The sequence below is a fragment of the Bos indicus genome, chromosome 26 (assembly GCF_029378745.1).
Source record: "Bos indicus isolate NIAB-ARS_2022 breed Sahiwal x Tharparkar chromosome 26, NIAB-ARS_B.indTharparkar_mat_pri_1.0, whole genome shotgun sequence".
In the NCBI taxonomy this organism is placed as follows: domain Eukaryota; kingdom Metazoa; phylum Chordata; class Mammalia; order Artiodactyla; family Bovidae; genus Bos; species Bos indicus.
In genome coordinates, this window is record NC_091785.1 from 24,592,515 (window position 1) to 24,610,040 (window position 17,526).

Consider the following 17,526-nt stretch of genomic DNA (forward strand, 5'->3'; position numbering starts at 1 on the left):
AGATCTCCAAATATTTGGGGTATAACAAAACCACTGAAGAGAGACAATAAATTTAATAAGCAGAAAACTTGTTATGCAGAGAAAAACAGTTAATCAAGCAAGAAGAGTAGAATTTCACAGTAACTAGGGATGCAAAATATTGTATCATCAAAATAATTAAGAGATCATGGAACTGAAAAGTTTAATCTTCAAAACAAACAGAAAATTCAATAGATGGGCTGAATAGTGAAATGGACACAGTTGAAGATACTGATTGGTAAAAATCAGTTAAGAATCCTCCCTGTGTATAACAAAGGATAAAAAGATGAAAGTGTAAAAGGAAAATCAATAAATGTGTGTGATATATCTAGAAGAACCTGTTACTAATATGACTTTAAGAAGAAGAGAATAAGAGAACTGGGGCCACAATGTTTAAAGAAACAATAGGGAGAATTTTTTAAAGACACAATAAAGCATGAAAAGTCAAGATTTAATGAATAACCCAGGACTAGAAACAGACTGTGTTGAACAAGAAACAAATCCTAAACATTTCCAAAGAGGAAAAGAGTATCACAAAAATAGAAGAATAAGACCAAGGGAAGAACCCACATCAGTGACACTGAATTCAAGAATACAACGGATCAATAGCTTTGGATCAAAGTTTTAAGTGGAAGAAAAACTTTGAATCTCTAATTCTATAGTCAACAAACCATCATTCAAGTGTGAAGTCAAAATAGAGTAATTTGTAAAAATTCAGGGACCCAGAAAGTTCACTAATACCTACCCCTCTGAAAGGATTATTAAGGATATACTGAAGTCAGAGGAAATTCTTACTAAGTCTAAACAAGATTTACACATTTTTAAGAGTTAAAAAAATACCAATTTAAGCTATAATTCTAACTGATACCAGTGAGACAAAGTGGGAGAAGCAGAAGGAGATGAGAAAGTAAAAAGTAAGAACAAAGTAAGCACACTGGACTGTAATCTGGAGGGTAGATATGATATGACATGGGCTTCCTGGGTGGTGCTAGTGGTAAAGGACCCGCCTGCCAATGCAGGGGATGTAAGAGACATGGATTTGACTGGAGGGTGGCACGGCAACCCACTCCAGTATTCTTTCATGCAGAATCCCATGGTCAGTGGAGCCTGGCGGGCTACAGTTCACAGGGTCACAGAGTTTGACACGACTGCAATGACTGAGCATGCATATAGTATGACACACACTAAACCAGAGTTTCTCCAGCTTAATGTGCTTGTGAATCACCTGGGGATCGTGTCAAAATAGATTCTTATTCAGGATATCTGGGATGGGGTTGAGATTCTAGGCAATGTCAATGCCTCTGTGCTCTATACCATTAAGCAGGAAGGCACCAGGTAATGTTAAAAAAAAAAATAGTAAGTCAAGCACGTGGGCTAGAATTTGATTTTTTTTTTGGCCACACAATGCAGCATGTGGAATCTTAGTCCCCAGCCAGGGATTGAACCCTTGTCCTCTGCATTGGAAGTGAGGAGTCTTTAACAACTAGATCACCAGGGAAGTCCCATAGAAATGAAAAAAAAATAGAATTATGAAAAAAAAAAAAAGTCCCAAAATGGTAAAAAAAAAAAGAAGAAGAAGAAGAACAAAGAAAGAAAAGAACAATAATAACAAAAAATGCACAAGCAATCCAAACAGATAGGGAAGAAGGAGAAAGAAAAAACTTGGAAAGTAACAGAAAACCCAAAGTAAAATGGCAGGGATTAAGTTTAAACATATCAATAATTATAGTTAATGTGGCTAACTGTTAAGTCGCTCAGTCGTGTCCGACTCTGCGCTCCCCTGTCCCTGGGATTCTCCAGTCAAGAACACTAGAGTGGGTTGCCATTTCCTTCTCCAATGCAGGAAAGTGAAAAGTGAAAGTGAAGTCGCTCAGTCGTGTCCGACTCTTAGCGAACCCATGGACTGCAGCCCACCAGGCTCCTCCGCCCATTGGATTTTCCAGGCAAGAGTACTGGAATGGGGTGCCATTGCCTTCTCCAATGTGGCTAAATTCATCCATTAAAACTCTTAGATAGGATTTAAAGAAAGTAGTCCAGCTCTATACTAATTAGGGGACATAATAAAGTTGTAAATAAAGCAGTTGAAAAAGATATATAAATAAGAGCTAACAAAAGGAAATAGAGCAACAATATTAATATAAAAATTAAAGTGTACAGTTAAAAACAGCCAAAGAAGCAAAGATAAATATTTCACAAGGATAAAAGGAGCAATCTATCAAGGCAATCTGTCATGCACGTTTTTTCATCTAACATAAATATGATAGAAATACAGGGATAAATTGACAAACTGCTTATCACATCCTAGAAATCAGTTTAAACAGCAAAAACATAAACTTCACTAACACCATGAGATTGATCTAATAGGAATTTAAAGAACACTTTACCCACCTTGCCCCCAAAACCCAGAAAACAAAATATTCTTTCCTAACACATGAAACACGCACAAAAAATGACCAGGTACAAGGTCACAGAGATAATCTCAACAAGCTTTATTTACTGAGCATAGTGAAATAAAGTCCAAAGTTAGCAACAGAAAGATATGCAAAACAATCTGTAAGTAAATAAAAGACAAAACAACCTGGAAATAAAAAACAGAAAAATACATACATGCTTGTAGAAAACCTTTGGTTGATATGTTCAAAATGGAATTAGAAATATTTACAACTAAGCAATGATGAGAAAGTTGCATATCAAAATCAATGCAATGTAGTCAAGTGGTACACAGTGGAATACTTATGGTCACATGCACAGTATAATGGAAAAAACTAGGAAATAAACCACACTTCCAACTAAAAAAAGAGAGGAAAAATAAAACTGAATGAAGGAAGAATGAATAAAATTCTAAATTGATCAAATCCTAAATTTACAAAATGTATAGGTATAAAATTAAGTATAACGTTCTCTCAAAATAACAGAGTCAAATCAATAAAACCATACCTGATTCTTTGGAAATGTTAATAAAACAGAAATTCTGTTGGATAGGGTGATCAAGAAAAAAGATAAAAGTCACAAACATACAGCATTAGGAATAAAATAGAACTATAATGCAAAAATCAGAAGAGACTTAAAAAGTTGAATATTACATAATTTTATATTATACATTTAGACAAACAGTTTTCTAAGAAAATATAATTTACTAAATCTATACCTGAAAAGAAATATAAAACCTGGTAAGACTGATAACCATAGAAGAACTTGAAACAATAGGAAAGAATCAACTCTGCTACAGACATCAGAGCCAGATAGTTTTATATGTATGTGGGGGAGGGGAGGAGGGGGTTGTTTATCAAATCCTTTTTAAAGAAATGGAGAATTTCCATTTTATACAAACTATTCCAGAGAACGGGAAAAAAAGTAGAAAGCTACTCAAATCACTTGATAATGCTGTTCTAACTCCAATATGATAATTAGACCAAGAAAGTATATGAAAAATAGACCAATATTATTTATGACTAGAAATACAAAAATACTAATAAAACATTAGCAAGTTGAATCTGGAGTACTACTTAAAATGACCAAAGTCTATCTGAGGAATACAAAGAATACAAAACATCTGATAAATTTCACAATAAAATTAACAATAAAGCCTCCTATACAACAAGGATATCTAAGAAAAATAGTAGGCATTGCACTTAAAAGTTAGAAATGTTCCCATTAAGGTTAGTAGACAAGCACGTTCTGACCACTATTACATTAGAAGCCCTTACCATAAGATAAGAAAAAGAAATAAAGTAATATAAAGATTGATAAGAGACACATGACTTTCAGAAGATATTGATAGTCCATTTACACAATGCAAGAGATTCAACTGAAAAAGCAACACAACTAAAAAGAGAATTCAGAAAGGTGGTCATATGCAAAATTAGTAACATTCATATCCAGTAGTATCCAGTTAGAAAATGTAATAGAAAATATTCCACCCACAAAGGATCTAATAAGAAACATACACAAAGTCACTTTTAGACTATGAAACTTCACTAAATAACTTGTTAAAAATTTGAAAAAATATATATATACTTATTGATATGTTATATACTATATAAAAGATTTATAACATTTATAACATAAATGTTAAATAATATAGATAAACATATGTATAAAATTTCAGAGATGGCAAAGAAATTCTCCAAATCTGTAAGCAGTTATTCTCAATTAAGATGGGGAACACATATACACCCATGGCGGATTCATGTCAATGTATGGCAAAACCACTACAATATTGTAATTAGCCTCCAATTAAAATAAATAAATTTATATTAAAAATAAAATAAAATAAATCAGAGTTTTTTACAGAGCTTGACATTGTGATTTAAAAATTCAAATAAAAAATTGTGCATAAAGAGGCCAACATTTTCTGAAAATGAAGAGCAAAGGGAGAATTACTTTCAAGATATAACCAAATTTTATAAATCTATAGCAATCAAAATAGTTTGGAATTGGCTAAGGAAAAGATGAGTGCTCAATTTCAGAATACAGAGTATCTAGAAACAATTCCATATTCATGGGAATCCAGGGAGGCACTGCAAATCAGCAGGAAAAGGAAGGCCACATTCAATAAAATGAATTGGTAAAAGGCAATGTTTATTTTAAAAAAAAGTTAGATCTATGCCTTAGACAAAACAGAAAAATATTTGGAGTATATTTGGCTGAACCACATAAAATAGCAATCTCTGTGGTTCAATCTAACAATAAGGGCCACCTCTAGATTTGCCCAGTGCATGCCTCCATGCTCTTTCCCTCTTCCAGTTGAGTGGGATGAAATCAAGCAAGGCAACCTTAGAAGCCATGTGCTAGAAATAGCAGAGTCTCTGAATGACTGCATGGAACAGAGTAGCCACTGGCCTGAACACCCAGAACCATGATACAGGGAAAGAAAGAAGCTTCACATCCCTATGCCATTATGTTTTTGGAGTTTGTCGTCACAGCTTAGCTGTGATATCACAACACTTACAGTTTTAGCGAGTGCTTTGATTCCTCTTTTTATCTCTTTCCTTTTGTTGGAAAACAATTTAACCTCATTTTTGATGGCCTGGAATGGAACAAGTACATCATTTAGATAAGTAAGAGATCAGAGATACACATGTATGTATATAGATACACAGATAGCACTTCTCTAGAAAAATGAGGAAAAAAGTTAAAAAGACTAATAATATGAAGTGTACATGAAGGAGTAATGATACCACTGCAATACTCTGCTTAAGTCTAAACTGTTGCTATGTAAGTGACCACTGAAGCAACTTGGAACTGAGGTCAATGATAAGGCCAACAGTAAGAAAACAGTGAAAAATTAAACAGAACAGTTGATAAAGGAAAACGAGTCTGCTATTTCCTTGGGTATCGAGCGAGAGCAGACTAAATCCGGACACAGCCGCCACCTCTGTCACCCTTCTGCACATCTGAAGCCACAGTGTCTCTTCCTCGGTTCCTTATCCACCCCTTCCATGTAAGCCAACCTTGCAGCATCCTCTCAAATGTACTGCAACATGAGGTGTCACAGTTCATTCTTTGCTTTGGCACACCTGGACACTTTTCTTTGGTTTCACATTAGCCTAGGTACGGTGCTTAAAGCTCATATAACTTAATCTAGAAAGACTGAGCTGTGTTTGGTGTGCTTGCTTACTTTCAGGAAAGTTACACTTATACAATGTAATGCTCTGCCAACCAGTATCTCCACTTTCTAACTTTCCAATGGGTTTTCATAGGAAATGAATCTACTTGACACACCTACAAAGCATTATTTCAAACCTCTTTTATGTTTTATGAATACCTCTTGGCTTTTCTGTTGTATCCATGGAATTTCTTCTATATTACCAACTTTGACTAATTCCTCTTGTGATGAATCAGTGCTTAACTGCATATTCTCAGTTACCTTAGAAGAAGACAGATATTTCTTAAATTAAAAATTCATCAAGTTCTCCTCCTACCCTACTTCATTTCATTGCTTGAATCCCTCTGCACTTGTTGCATTAAAAAAAATACTAATAAGCATTTTGCCTGCTCAAGATGTAATGCTTAATTTTATTCCTTCCAATCTGTCCTTATATCAGCCATGCCCCTTACTGAGAAAGCAACAATGATCACCAAATCACTCTTGGCCTTCTTGCTGTTCCTGTAGACCAGATGCTATGGCCTGTTAAGGCCTGCCCCACCATTTGTGCTTAGGATCTTAATCTTTTCTTCCTTTTTGAGGCCTCTGCATCACCCTTCTGTATCATCCATTTCTGCCTTCTACTGAATCTTTCCCAACAGTATCTAAACATGCTCTGGAACCTCCTGTCCCAGGAAAGCTGCTCTTCACTGACCACCACATTCCCTTTTAGCTGCCACACTATTTCTGTCCTCCCCTTTGCGGCAAAAAGTCTTGAGAGAGTTTGGGATGTCACACTCTGTTGGTTCTCTTCACTGGCCGCTCCTCACTGGTTCTTCTCAATCTCCTTTGCCTCCCTGAACTCTTCTCCTGGTCTCTAGAAGTCGCTCTGTCTTAGTGCCCCTTGTATTTCTCACCATCCACTCTTCCATGATGATCTCACCTAGTGTTATGCTTTAAATTCCATTCATATACCCTCGACTGTCAAATCAATATCTCGCATCCTGGACTCTGCCCAGAACATCTATACCGTGGCCTACTTGGTATCTCGCTTGGATATGTTCTCATGCTAACAGTGTTCTAACAGTGTTCTCATGCTCAGTCCAGGGGACTGATTTTGGATTTTCTTCTTTCTCCCTACAGTGGCTCCCCTACCATAGTCTCTCCCTTCTCCGTGAGTGGTACCGTCAAGTAAAAGATCTAGGCTTCATCCTTGAGTCCTTTCTTTCCCTTTCCCTCTAGGTCCAACTCATCAGGAGTTCCGTCCCCTCTACCTCTACAACCTGCCTGGAGTCTACCCCTTCTCCACAACACTCTTCTACCTCTATTGCTGTTACCTGAGCTTTCTAACTCCTTGCTCTGTCTGCTTCCACTCCTATGCCTATCTGCTGCCTGTCAAAGCAGGCGGAATCATATTCCACACAGCAGAAGCAATCATTTTTAAAAAAGTGTAAATCAGACCCTGTAAATCCTTTGCTCAGAACACTTTAATAGGTTCTCACTACATGTAAAATTATGTCCAAATGCTACCTGGTTTACAAAGCCCTTCTTTGCCTATTCTTTTTCCCATTTCAAGGACCTCAGCTCCTACCACTCTCCCTTGCTCACTTCAACTGCACAGGTCTTTTTTATTTTTAGGTCTTCAAATGTACTAAGCTCTTTCTCCCTCTGCCCTGAGTACTTGCCCTCCCCCACACTTTTTTTTTAAGTCAAGTCACAGACCTTCTCCTTGCAGGGGCTATCCCAGCCAGTACTATCACACCAACTCCTTTTTATTCAGTAAATAGATCTTGTTACTATCTAATTTTCCTTATGTATTTGATTATTCATGTATCTTTCTCTGCTTACCCCCAAGCCCCAACTGGAATGTAGGCTCCGTGAAAGCAGACATTTTCCCAACTGTTTTTGGCTATATCACCATGGCTTAGCACTCTGTAGGCCCTCAACAAACATTAAATGACTGAGTGAATAAATGTCCCCTGGGTAGACACATTCTAAATAATGCACATGATCCAAAAGTACAGAGAGACTAGTTTGAACAAGCACCAGAATTGTAATAGATTTCTTTTTCCAGATAGACTTTGTACTATGGTTTTAAATTAGGTCTGAAATGTAATATTTGTGATTTTGCTTTGAGAAAATGTAGAATATTTTTCTCTTAAATGTAGTGCATGCTGTTTTTGAAAATCATGGGATATCTGGATAAAGAGGAATATTACTAAAATATCTGCTAAAACAAAACTATAATCTGAAAACATACCAATTTAGGAAGGAAGGCAAGAAAGGAGGGAGGGAGGGAGGAAGGAGAAAGAAAACTGTACTGAAACTCAACTGCATGTTCAGATTCTGATTCCAAATCCAAGGATTCTCTTCTTGCTATACTTAAATAATCATTCTCCTCATCCATGATGGTCTTCAGGTAAGTTGTAAGTTGCTGGCTATATTCAAGAATATCATTGGCTAAGATTCCTCCAAACCGCCTATATTAATAAAAAGGAAAACACATAGGCTGCTGCTGCTGCTGCTAAGTCACTTCAGTCGTGTCCGACTCTGTGCGACCCCAATTTGAAAAAGACACATTTAGCAGTGTTACTTACAGGTACCTATCCATTTCTACACAGAGAAATGTGTGGTCAATTCTCCACAGTGCTCTGAAGCTATTAGGACCCTGCTTCTTAGAGGACAGCACTCTCATGGGCTGCAGGACACAACAAGCTTCTTGATCTCCCTGGGGCCAGCTCTCCCCAGGCTGACCCCATGCCTTATCCTACAGGTCCTCTCTGCTCACCCAGCCTGGCCACTGCACAGAAGAGTTACTGCTCTGGTCGAAGCTTCAGAATGTACCAGGTGCTGTGCTGCCTCACACTGTATATAATCACCTTACCCTGTTCAGTCCTCACAGTCCCTGCCCCACACTGAAGCATTATTACTTCCACTCAGTATACCAGAGCATCTCAAACTTCAGGCATATCAGCATGGCCTGGAGGGCTTGTTAAAACAGATTCCAGGGCCCCACCCATAAAGATTCTGACTCAAAAATTCGATGAGGCCCAAGAATATGCATTTCTAACAAGCTCACAGGTGCTGCAGATCCCACCTTGAATAACATGGTTGTAGATGATTTAGAGGGGTTGTCAGGTGCCTAAGTAAGTTTTTACTTAAGTTATTACTGTTTTGCTTACAGGAAGCACTATGAAATAGTATTTTTGTGGAAACAAATTGCACATTGATAAGTGGTGTCCACTGGCAGATCAAATAAGGTGACATTTCAAGTCCAGGGCATTACCTGCATGATCTCTATGCCCTGGCCATTATCTGTATGCTTGGCGATTATTTGTTTATTTAGAATTTTAGTTTTAGTCTAAGCAAAGTCTAAATTAATTTAACATTGTCTGATTAGGAAAGCAAAGTCTAATTAGGAAAGTACATCTGTATGCATGTACAGAAACGCACATACCTATGTCAGGTTTTTTAGGGATAAATAGGACTTTTAAAAATGATCTACTGTTCAGAGTTGTCCTCATTCCTTGTGTTCTTCCAACAGATGTTATGATAGGGAGGACTGATCACTTCATAGGTCTTAACTGTGTCCTTTTATTTTTTGTATTTTGATGCTTTGACATCTGGGGTCTTGTCCCTTCCAGGACCAGCAAGTCTTGGAGATAGTAAACAACTTACCTGGAGCTCACCTTTCAAATGCAGACCCACAAGCCCACGACCCCAAGCAAATCCTCTATTGGTCTTTCAAACTTGGGCCACTATTTTCCTCTCCTAGTAATCCCTGGGTCACGTAGTGGACAACTAGCAGCAGCTCCTGTGGCCCAGAACCCACTGAAGTTATCCAAACTAGCCAATCCTAAGCCTGGCTGCTCCTCACCATGGAAACCAAAATGACGACTCTTGCCCATGTCTTCCCTGCTCCCTCTGTCTCCTAACCCTCCCTGGTGCCTCCCTATATGGCCCTCGCATAGCATGGCATCTTCCCTGGTCTTGGGATCATTAGTACAACAGTTGTTTCAATGGCAGTTGTCTCCAGTTACGCTGGCCCTGCTATTACCTAAATAATAACATCTGAGTTTTAAAACACCATATTATGTGAGGTTGCTTACTGCAACCTGTACTGACCTCCATCTTAGGTTAACCAGTGTGTTGTCATCTCTCCCATTCACCAGAATGCTCTGTCCATCCATTGAAATTCTCACCGATTGAATCCCGCGCCCCTGGTGAGAATGACTCCGACACCGAGTAAATGCTTCCTTAATAGTTTTAGGAACAAAGTGCAGAAATTACAAGTGCAACTTTACCACAGGGATTTTTTCTAAGGGGGTTACATGCACTTTTGCTTATGGATAAACCTTTTCCTATTTGTTAACAGCATTTTAGTTGGTATGGAGTAGCCTCTTAGTAATACATAGAACTGAAAATTACTAATACAAAATACATTCATCACTATTGATTTGATCTCCTTTCTAGGTAATATGGAAAAAGAGGAATTATTGTCACCAGTAGGGAAATCAGATATGGAAAGGAGAATAGACTTGCTGAGAATGGACAGTACAGGCAAATCCAGATGTCTTCAAGGATTAAGCAAGTCCCCTCGATGTGCAAAGAGGCTGAGCGTGATGAGAGGAGGCGATGGGCACTGAGTGAAGAATGATGGAGGAGGCCAATTAAATCAATTTAGTTAGAACCCAAACACATCATTAGTTGGTACACAGTGCAATGGTTTAAATTATTTGACCAAAAACAGATTTCTTTGTCACACTAGTTATCAACCATGATAGTTAAAAAATTTTTTTTTAATTTTTGAATAGGGAATACATTCAAATGTTTCAAAATTTTAAAAAAACTATAAAAGAGTATGCAATGAAATCTCCTTCCTTCCCCTTCCCCAATACCTCCCAAAGGCAATCAATATAATTATACCTTAACTATCCTTTCAGAGGATTTTAATGTATATAAATAAATTTTTATACAAACAATTTTTAATCTGAGGTAAAATATGTGTATTACACACTTTGCCTTTCTTACTTATTATAATAATATGTCTTGGGATTCTTTCCATATTGTTGCATTAAGACTTCCTCATGCTGTATTACAGCATAATATTCCATACTTTATTTATGCATGCTTATTTATTTATCCAGTCCTCTGTTGATGGACATCAGGTTGCTTTTACAAGCAGTACTGCCATGAACAACCACCCATATGAGGCATGTTGCACAGAATCATCCAGAAAAACTCTGACATCTTGCTGTCATGCCACTGTCAGTTGTAGCATACATTTACAAACCATTTGAATAAGAGAAAATGTACCAGTTTGCAAACTGTTCATTTAAAAATGATTTGTAAGACATTTAAGGTCTTCCCCTATATAATATGAAAGAATTAAATTGTACTGATAACCAGTACAACTTGATCTCAAAACCTAGAAAAGGGTCTTCCACCAGGGAAGAAGAAATTATTTTCATTTAATTAGAGATCTGAGAACAATGGAAATCAGAAGTGGTGGTAGGACGGGTGACCCTGAAGTCCGCAGCGGTGGGGGAGGGCTCCTCCGGGCCGCAGCAGTGGGGGAGGGCTCGTGCGCGCCACGCCCTGTGTGTTCTTCCACACCACAGGAAGACGCAGGCTGGGGGTGGGGGAGGGTGGCAGCAACCAGGCCAGAAGCCCTCCAGGCCGTGGAGCTAGCAGCAATCATCCCAGATTTGCACAGCAGTTCACTGTTTCCAAAGAAGTTCTGCATATACCCTCTCCTTTGCTCTTACCAGAATCTCACAGGGTGAGAATAAGCAAGGCCTTCCTAATATCGCAAAGGAGCAGTTCAGTGAATTTTCTCGCCACACAATAAGTGGTGATGGAGATGGGCTGGAGCTCATCTACTGCCCCATGTTCCTTCTTTGCAGATCTCCTTTAGAGACTGCATTTCCTCTCTTAGAGACTCAAACCTTGGCACATAACACCATCAGTGGTAAGTAAGTTATGAGTCAATTTACTTAACAGTTCCAATTCCTTTCCTAAGAGCTTTTGCTCCTTATATGAGATCAAGATGCAAATCCCATGATTGGGGGATAAAAAAAGGAGTTTACCAAAGTATGAATATCTCGGATACACAGAATTCCACATTTAGCTATTGTTATGAGCCACAATCCATGTGGAGACAGAGAGAGCATTCCAGGTCCATATTGTTTGCTTTGTATTTTTTGGTATGGCTTAAGAATGTGAACACCACTATGTTCCTGCCAATGAAAGAAAATGACCATATTATAGAAAAGATCAGGGGAGTGGCACCTTGCAGTTATGCGTATATAGTCAGATTCAAATCCAAAAGCATTGTCATTGGAAATAAACTGATACATGATAAAGTGGACACCTGTATTTGCACCACATTTTTTAATCTCTGATTGCAAATAAATGTTCATTTCAGCCAACTAAGAAAAGTCTCCTCTGTATATCAGCTACCATTAAAAATCCCAGCCTACAACTATCTTGATTTTTTAACTAATCCTTTTCAAATACTCCTATCCTCAACTTAAAATAAATGAGTCAATTTCCACCACCATCACCATCCCCTGCCCACCACATTTCTCACATATTCCCACCTTCAAACCTCTGCATGTGTTGTGACTTTTTTCTGGAATGTGGTTCCCCATCCCATGCCCACCAATCTGGCTTCCCTCCCTACTTCAGGAACCCCACCTCCCTGCCAAGATTATACACAATACTTCTCATGTCTAAATCTGAACAATTCTTCACAGTCCAGTTCAACTATTACTTCTACCAGGAAGCTTTTCTTAAATCCTCCTTACTACAAACCATTCCTTCCTTCTTTGAATGTCTTTGTTTCAGACCTTGCTGATAATTGGCTACTCTGAGTGAGAAGGCTTTTGATTGAAGGATTTAGAAAAAGAAGGGTGATATAATCTGGGTCAGTGTGTGTAGCAGGAAATGATGCAGTATGGAAGAAGTTTGAAGAGTATGATGAAAGGATACTAGAAACATAGAGGCATTTTGTTTGCAACTTTCTTTAAGACTCAGGTATAAAGTTCCACTGAAAATCATCAACGCTGTAGCTCCTGACCCCTGTAGAATGGATTTTCTAATGATAGATTTTTTTAAAATAGTTTTGAAAGTCACTAAACTAATATTGTGTCATCTGCGTGTTTATCTGACAAGTATGATGCATGTGCCACAAGTATGAGGTTGCTCAAATGTATTTTATGATGAATTAACAAATCATGCTAATATATCTAATTTAAAGAAGTTATTTTACTATAATAAAGACATTTGTTAACTGGACTAGAGTGTTAAAGGGTGGATCAGGTCTAATGAATACAATGTACCAATCTTGACTGCTAAGAAAAAGACAGAATGCTTAAGTTTGGCATACTTTTTCAGGAAGAAGATAGCTGCAGATGTATGGCACTTGGTTACAGAAGCCATATATTCGGTTACTATACAAGTTCAGGACCGCAGAGGACAGAGTGTGCTCTGTCTCATACACAAACTTATGAATGAATTCATCTCTCAGCCTCCCTCGTTCATCAGCAAAGTTTGCAGACACTGTAATATTTGGGGAAGAAGATAGATAATTTGTACCATTTATTGATTTTATTTTTTTAATTAGTATGACAACTATGAAAAGCAAAATAAAAAATTAAATGCTCAGTTAATATAGAGACTATTAGGGGATAAAAATGATTGGAAAACAACTTGGCTCCATTAGAAATACTTGAGTATTACATGACTAACAGTAAGTAAATTATGTTTTATCAGTTAAGTAGAGACATGATGAAACTCATTATGGTCTCAGTTCAGTTCAGTCGCTCAGGCGTGTCCAACTCTTTGCGACCCCATGAATCGCAGCATGCCAGGCCTCCCTGTCTATCACCAACTCTTGACAGTCTTAATTAAGACATAAAAGTACCTTGAGGTTTTTGACTTTCTTATACTCTATAATTAAATATTTGCAAAATAGCTACCCAGATATATTTGTTACTTAAAACAAAGTGTCTATTTTATCAGACCTTTTTATCCAGAAAGCTTTCTTTATGATTTTATCAATGAAAGTAACTACATAGTAACATATATGAATCTGACTCTGTATATTTAAAGCTACAAAAAAGAGTGGAGAAGGAAATAGCAAGCCACTCTAGTATTTTTGTCTGGGAAATCCCATGGACAGAGGAGCCTGGTGGACTCAGTCCATGGGGTCACAAGAGTCGGACACGACAACAACAAAAAGAGACATCACAAAGTGACAAATCAACTTACAAAAGTGACAGTTGATCCTTTTTTTCCTCTGATAGTAAGATTTGTATGAATGACAGGATCTAGTGACAAATAGATTCAAGGGATTAGATCTGATAGAGTGCCTGAAGAATTATGAACGGAGGCTTGTAACATTGTATAGGAGGCAGTGATCAAGACCATCCCCAAGAAAAAGAAATGCAAAAAGGCAAAATGGTTGTCTCAGGAGGCCTTACAAACAGTTGTGAAAAGAGGAGAAGTGAAAGGCAAAGGAGAAAAGGAAAGATATACCCATTTGAACGCAGAGTTCCAAAAAATAGCAAAGAGAGATAAAGCCTTCCTCAGTGATCAATGCAAAGAAATAGAGGAAAACAACAGAATGGGAAAGACTAGAGATCTTTTCAAGAAAATTAGAGATACCAGGGGAACATTCATGCAAAGATGGGCATAGTAAAGGACAGAAATGGTATGGACCTAACAGAAGCAGAAGATATTAAGAAGAGGTGGCAAGAATACACAGAAGAACTATACAAAAAAGATCTTCAAGACCTTCATGACCAGATAATCACGATAGTGTGATCACTCACCCAGAGCCAGACATCCTGGAATGTGAAGTCAAGTGGGCCTTAGGAAGCATCACTATGAACAGAGGTAGTGGAGGTGATGGAATTCCAGTTGAGCTATTTCAAATCCTGAAAGATGATGTTGTGAAAGTGCTACACTCAACATACCAGCAAATTTGAAAAACAGCAGTGGCCACAGGTCTGGAGAAGGTCAGTTTTCATTCCAATCCCAAAGAAAGGCAATGCCAAAGAATGCTCAAACGACCGCACAATTGCACTCATCTCACATGCTAGTAAAGTAATGCTTAAAATTCTCCAAGCCAGGCTTCAATAGTACATGAACTGTGAATTTCCAGATGTTCAAGCTGGATTTAGAAAAGGCAGAGGAACCAGAGATCAAATTGCCAACATCCACTGAATCATAGAAAATGTGAGAGAGTTCCAGAAAAACATCTACTTCTGCTTTACTGACTAGCCAAAGCCTTTGACTGGTCTGGATCACCACAAACTGTAGAAAATTCTGAAAGAGATGGGAATACCAGACCACCTTACCTGCCTCCTGAGAAATCTGTATGCAGGTCAAGAAGCAACAGTTAGAACTGGACATGGAACAACAGACTGGTTCCAAATTGGGAAAGGAGTATGTCAAGGCTGTACATTGTCACCCTGCTTATTTAACTTCTATGCAGAGTACATCATGAGAAACGCTGGACTGGATGAAGCACAAGCTGGAATCAAGATTGCCGGGAGAAGTATCAATAACCTCATATATGCAGATGATACCACACTTATGGCAGAAAGGGAAGAACTAAAGAGCCTCTTAATGGAAGTGTAAGAGGAGAGTGAAAAAGTTGGCTTAAAACTCAACATTCAAAAGACTAAGATCATGGCATCTGGTCCCACTACATTATGGCAAAGAGATGGGGAAACAGTGGAAACAGTGACAGACTTTATTTTGGGGGGCTCTGAAATCACTGCAGATGGAGACTGTAGCCATGAAATTAAAAGACACTTACTCCTTGGAAGAAAAGCTATGACCAACCTAGACAGCATATTAAAAAGCAGAGACATTACTTTGCCAAGGTCCATCTAGTCAAAGCTATGGTTTTTCCAGTAGTCATGTATGGATGTGAGAGTTGGACTATAAAGAAAGCTGAGTTCCGAAGAATTGATGCTTTTGAACTTCAGTGTTGGAGAAGACTCCTGAGAGTCCCTTGCACTGCAAAGAGATCCAATCAGTCCATCCTAAAGGAAATGTCTTGAATGTTCATTGGAAGGACTGATGCTGAAGCTGAAACTCCAATACTTTGGCCACCTGATGCGAAGAACTTACTCCTTGGAAAAGACCCCGATGCTGGGAAAGATTTAAGGCAGGAGGAGAAGGGGACAACAGAGGATCAGATAGTTGGATAACATCACTGACTCAATGGACATGAGTTTGAGCAAGCTCCGGGAGTTGGTGTTGGAGAGGGAAACCTGGCATGCTGCAGTCCATGGGATCGCAAAAAGTCGAACACGACTGAATGACTGAACTGAACTGAGAGGAAAGTCCACATTTCACATAATTTAGCAGTCACATCAGCTTTACTTTGTAAGACACAGAAAAGGTTTTGGCCATTTTAACCTCTTCACATGTTAAAAGAAAAAAAAAAAATGCTATCACTGGAAAAGAGAAAAAAAAAGCTATAGCAACTATTCAACTGGGTGCCCAGGACAGAATTGCTTGCTCACTTTTCTTTACCTTCTGGTAGTATTTTAGGCAGAGAAAATATTTCCAGCCTGCTTCTTCTTGTTTCTGGAAGTGGGGAAAGCACCATCACTTCTACTATGTCTGTTTCCAAAGGAGACACAGTGGATATTTGTAAAATACCTTTGCCCATCTCTGAAAGCAAATGGAAATCAACACAAGTCATTGTTGATATGTTTATAGAAGCTTTCATATTTCTAGGTAAGATATCACATTATAGACCTGTCTTAACAAATCTTTTGATCCAAATCTACTTATTGGATATTTAAGTGATCTTTAAACCTAAGTGATAGAAACATTTTTTGATAAACAGATGGGGGATTCTCCTCATGAGATGTCTAAGTGGGCAGATTCAATCCAGCTGGGTGGGACTCAGCTTCCATTCAGCCAGAGGGGCCTCCAGAGTCTGCCGGCTCTACCCTACTCAACAGTGCCCACAAGCTCTGGCCTCTTGAATGTCCACTCCAGCCATCTGCCCATTCCCAATACTGAATAAACATTTTTGCCACAGCCAAGGTATCGCAGGTATGGTAGGAATACACTTGCTGTTATGAGTGTGTCCTACAGTAAGCCAGCGAATCCCACCAAGGGGCCTTGCCTGGGGCCGCTTGGATTCTCTCCAGCTCCGCTACTGCCACTCCACACAGCTACTGCTCTGTGTGTGTCCACCGTCTCGGGCCCCATCTCAGCCCCTCCATCAGGTGTTATATAGGGTAGCCTTTCCTCTTACTGAACAAGGAAGACAGAGAACATCTGACATAAACTTGACTTCAACTTTCTTATCCTGAATCTCACATTTTCTGTTATCTTCCCTCTTCATTTCTTGACATTTTTAGGAATAAAATGTAACCCTTTCCATCTGTGATTTTGAGCCTACACCTCCAATATATCATTACACCATGTGCTATTAATTACCTCTTTTGATTTCCTTGGGTCTTTTAGGTCTTCTCCTACTGAGGCCTCAAGACTCCCCTATCTTCAGATTAGAATGTTCCTTCAATCCTGTTTCCCCACCAGTTACTAATTCTCTTTTCTCCACTGCAAACATCTGAGAGCAGAAATTGCTGTTTACCAACTTCCTTTTCTGACTGCCATTCCCACCTGAAACTCTGTCTCTCTGTCCCAAAGGAGTAGCTCTCCCTGGGCTCACACGGTGACTGCCGCATCCCAGCCCTCATGCCCTGACACTTCTGCCACAGTCCACCATTCATACAGCCTTCCTTCTCAAGCTCTTCCAGGTGCGGGTGACTCCCAGTTCTCTCGCCCATCTTTAGTTTTCTTCACTGCCTTGTCTTCCCTGTCTACAACTTCAGCGTAAGTAGCTTTTCCCATCCTATACTCTGAATGACAAGATATGTTAA

The 17,526-nt window shown here is 38.7% G+C and overlaps 1 protein-coding gene across 7 annotated transcripts in view; it reads right to left on the reverse strand.

Annotated features, from left to right (window-relative positions):
• Nucleotides 1-17,526, reverse strand: part of CFAP43 (cilia and flagella associated protein 43) — a 100,083-nt gene that overhangs the window by 33,971 nt on the left and 48,586 nt on the right. For 6 of the 7 annotated variants that reach the window (XR_002179982.2, XM_019953169.2, XM_019953170.2 and 3 more), the window contains 7 exons: nucleotides 16,160-16,300; nucleotides 12,996-13,168; nucleotides 11,695-11,844; nucleotides 9,731-9,861; nucleotides 7,938-8,085; nucleotides 5,786-5,887; nucleotides 4,970-5,047 (listed from right to left, as the gene is read on the reverse strand). Coding sequence is in view for 6 of the 7 variants with exons in the window: in XM_019953169.2 (XP_019808728.2) it covers nucleotides 4,970-5,047; nucleotides 5,786-5,887; nucleotides 7,938-8,085; nucleotides 9,731-9,861; nucleotides 11,695-11,844; nucleotides 12,996-13,168; nucleotides 16,160-16,300 (923 nt within the window). In the remaining variant the exon portion in view is untranslated. The remainder of the gene's footprint in view (nucleotides 1-4,969; nucleotides 5,048-5,785; nucleotides 5,888-7,937; nucleotides 8,086-9,730; nucleotides 9,862-11,694; nucleotides 11,845-12,995; nucleotides 13,169-16,159; nucleotides 16,301-17,526) is intronic. The other variant, XM_019953171.2, reaches the window with a different exon arrangement.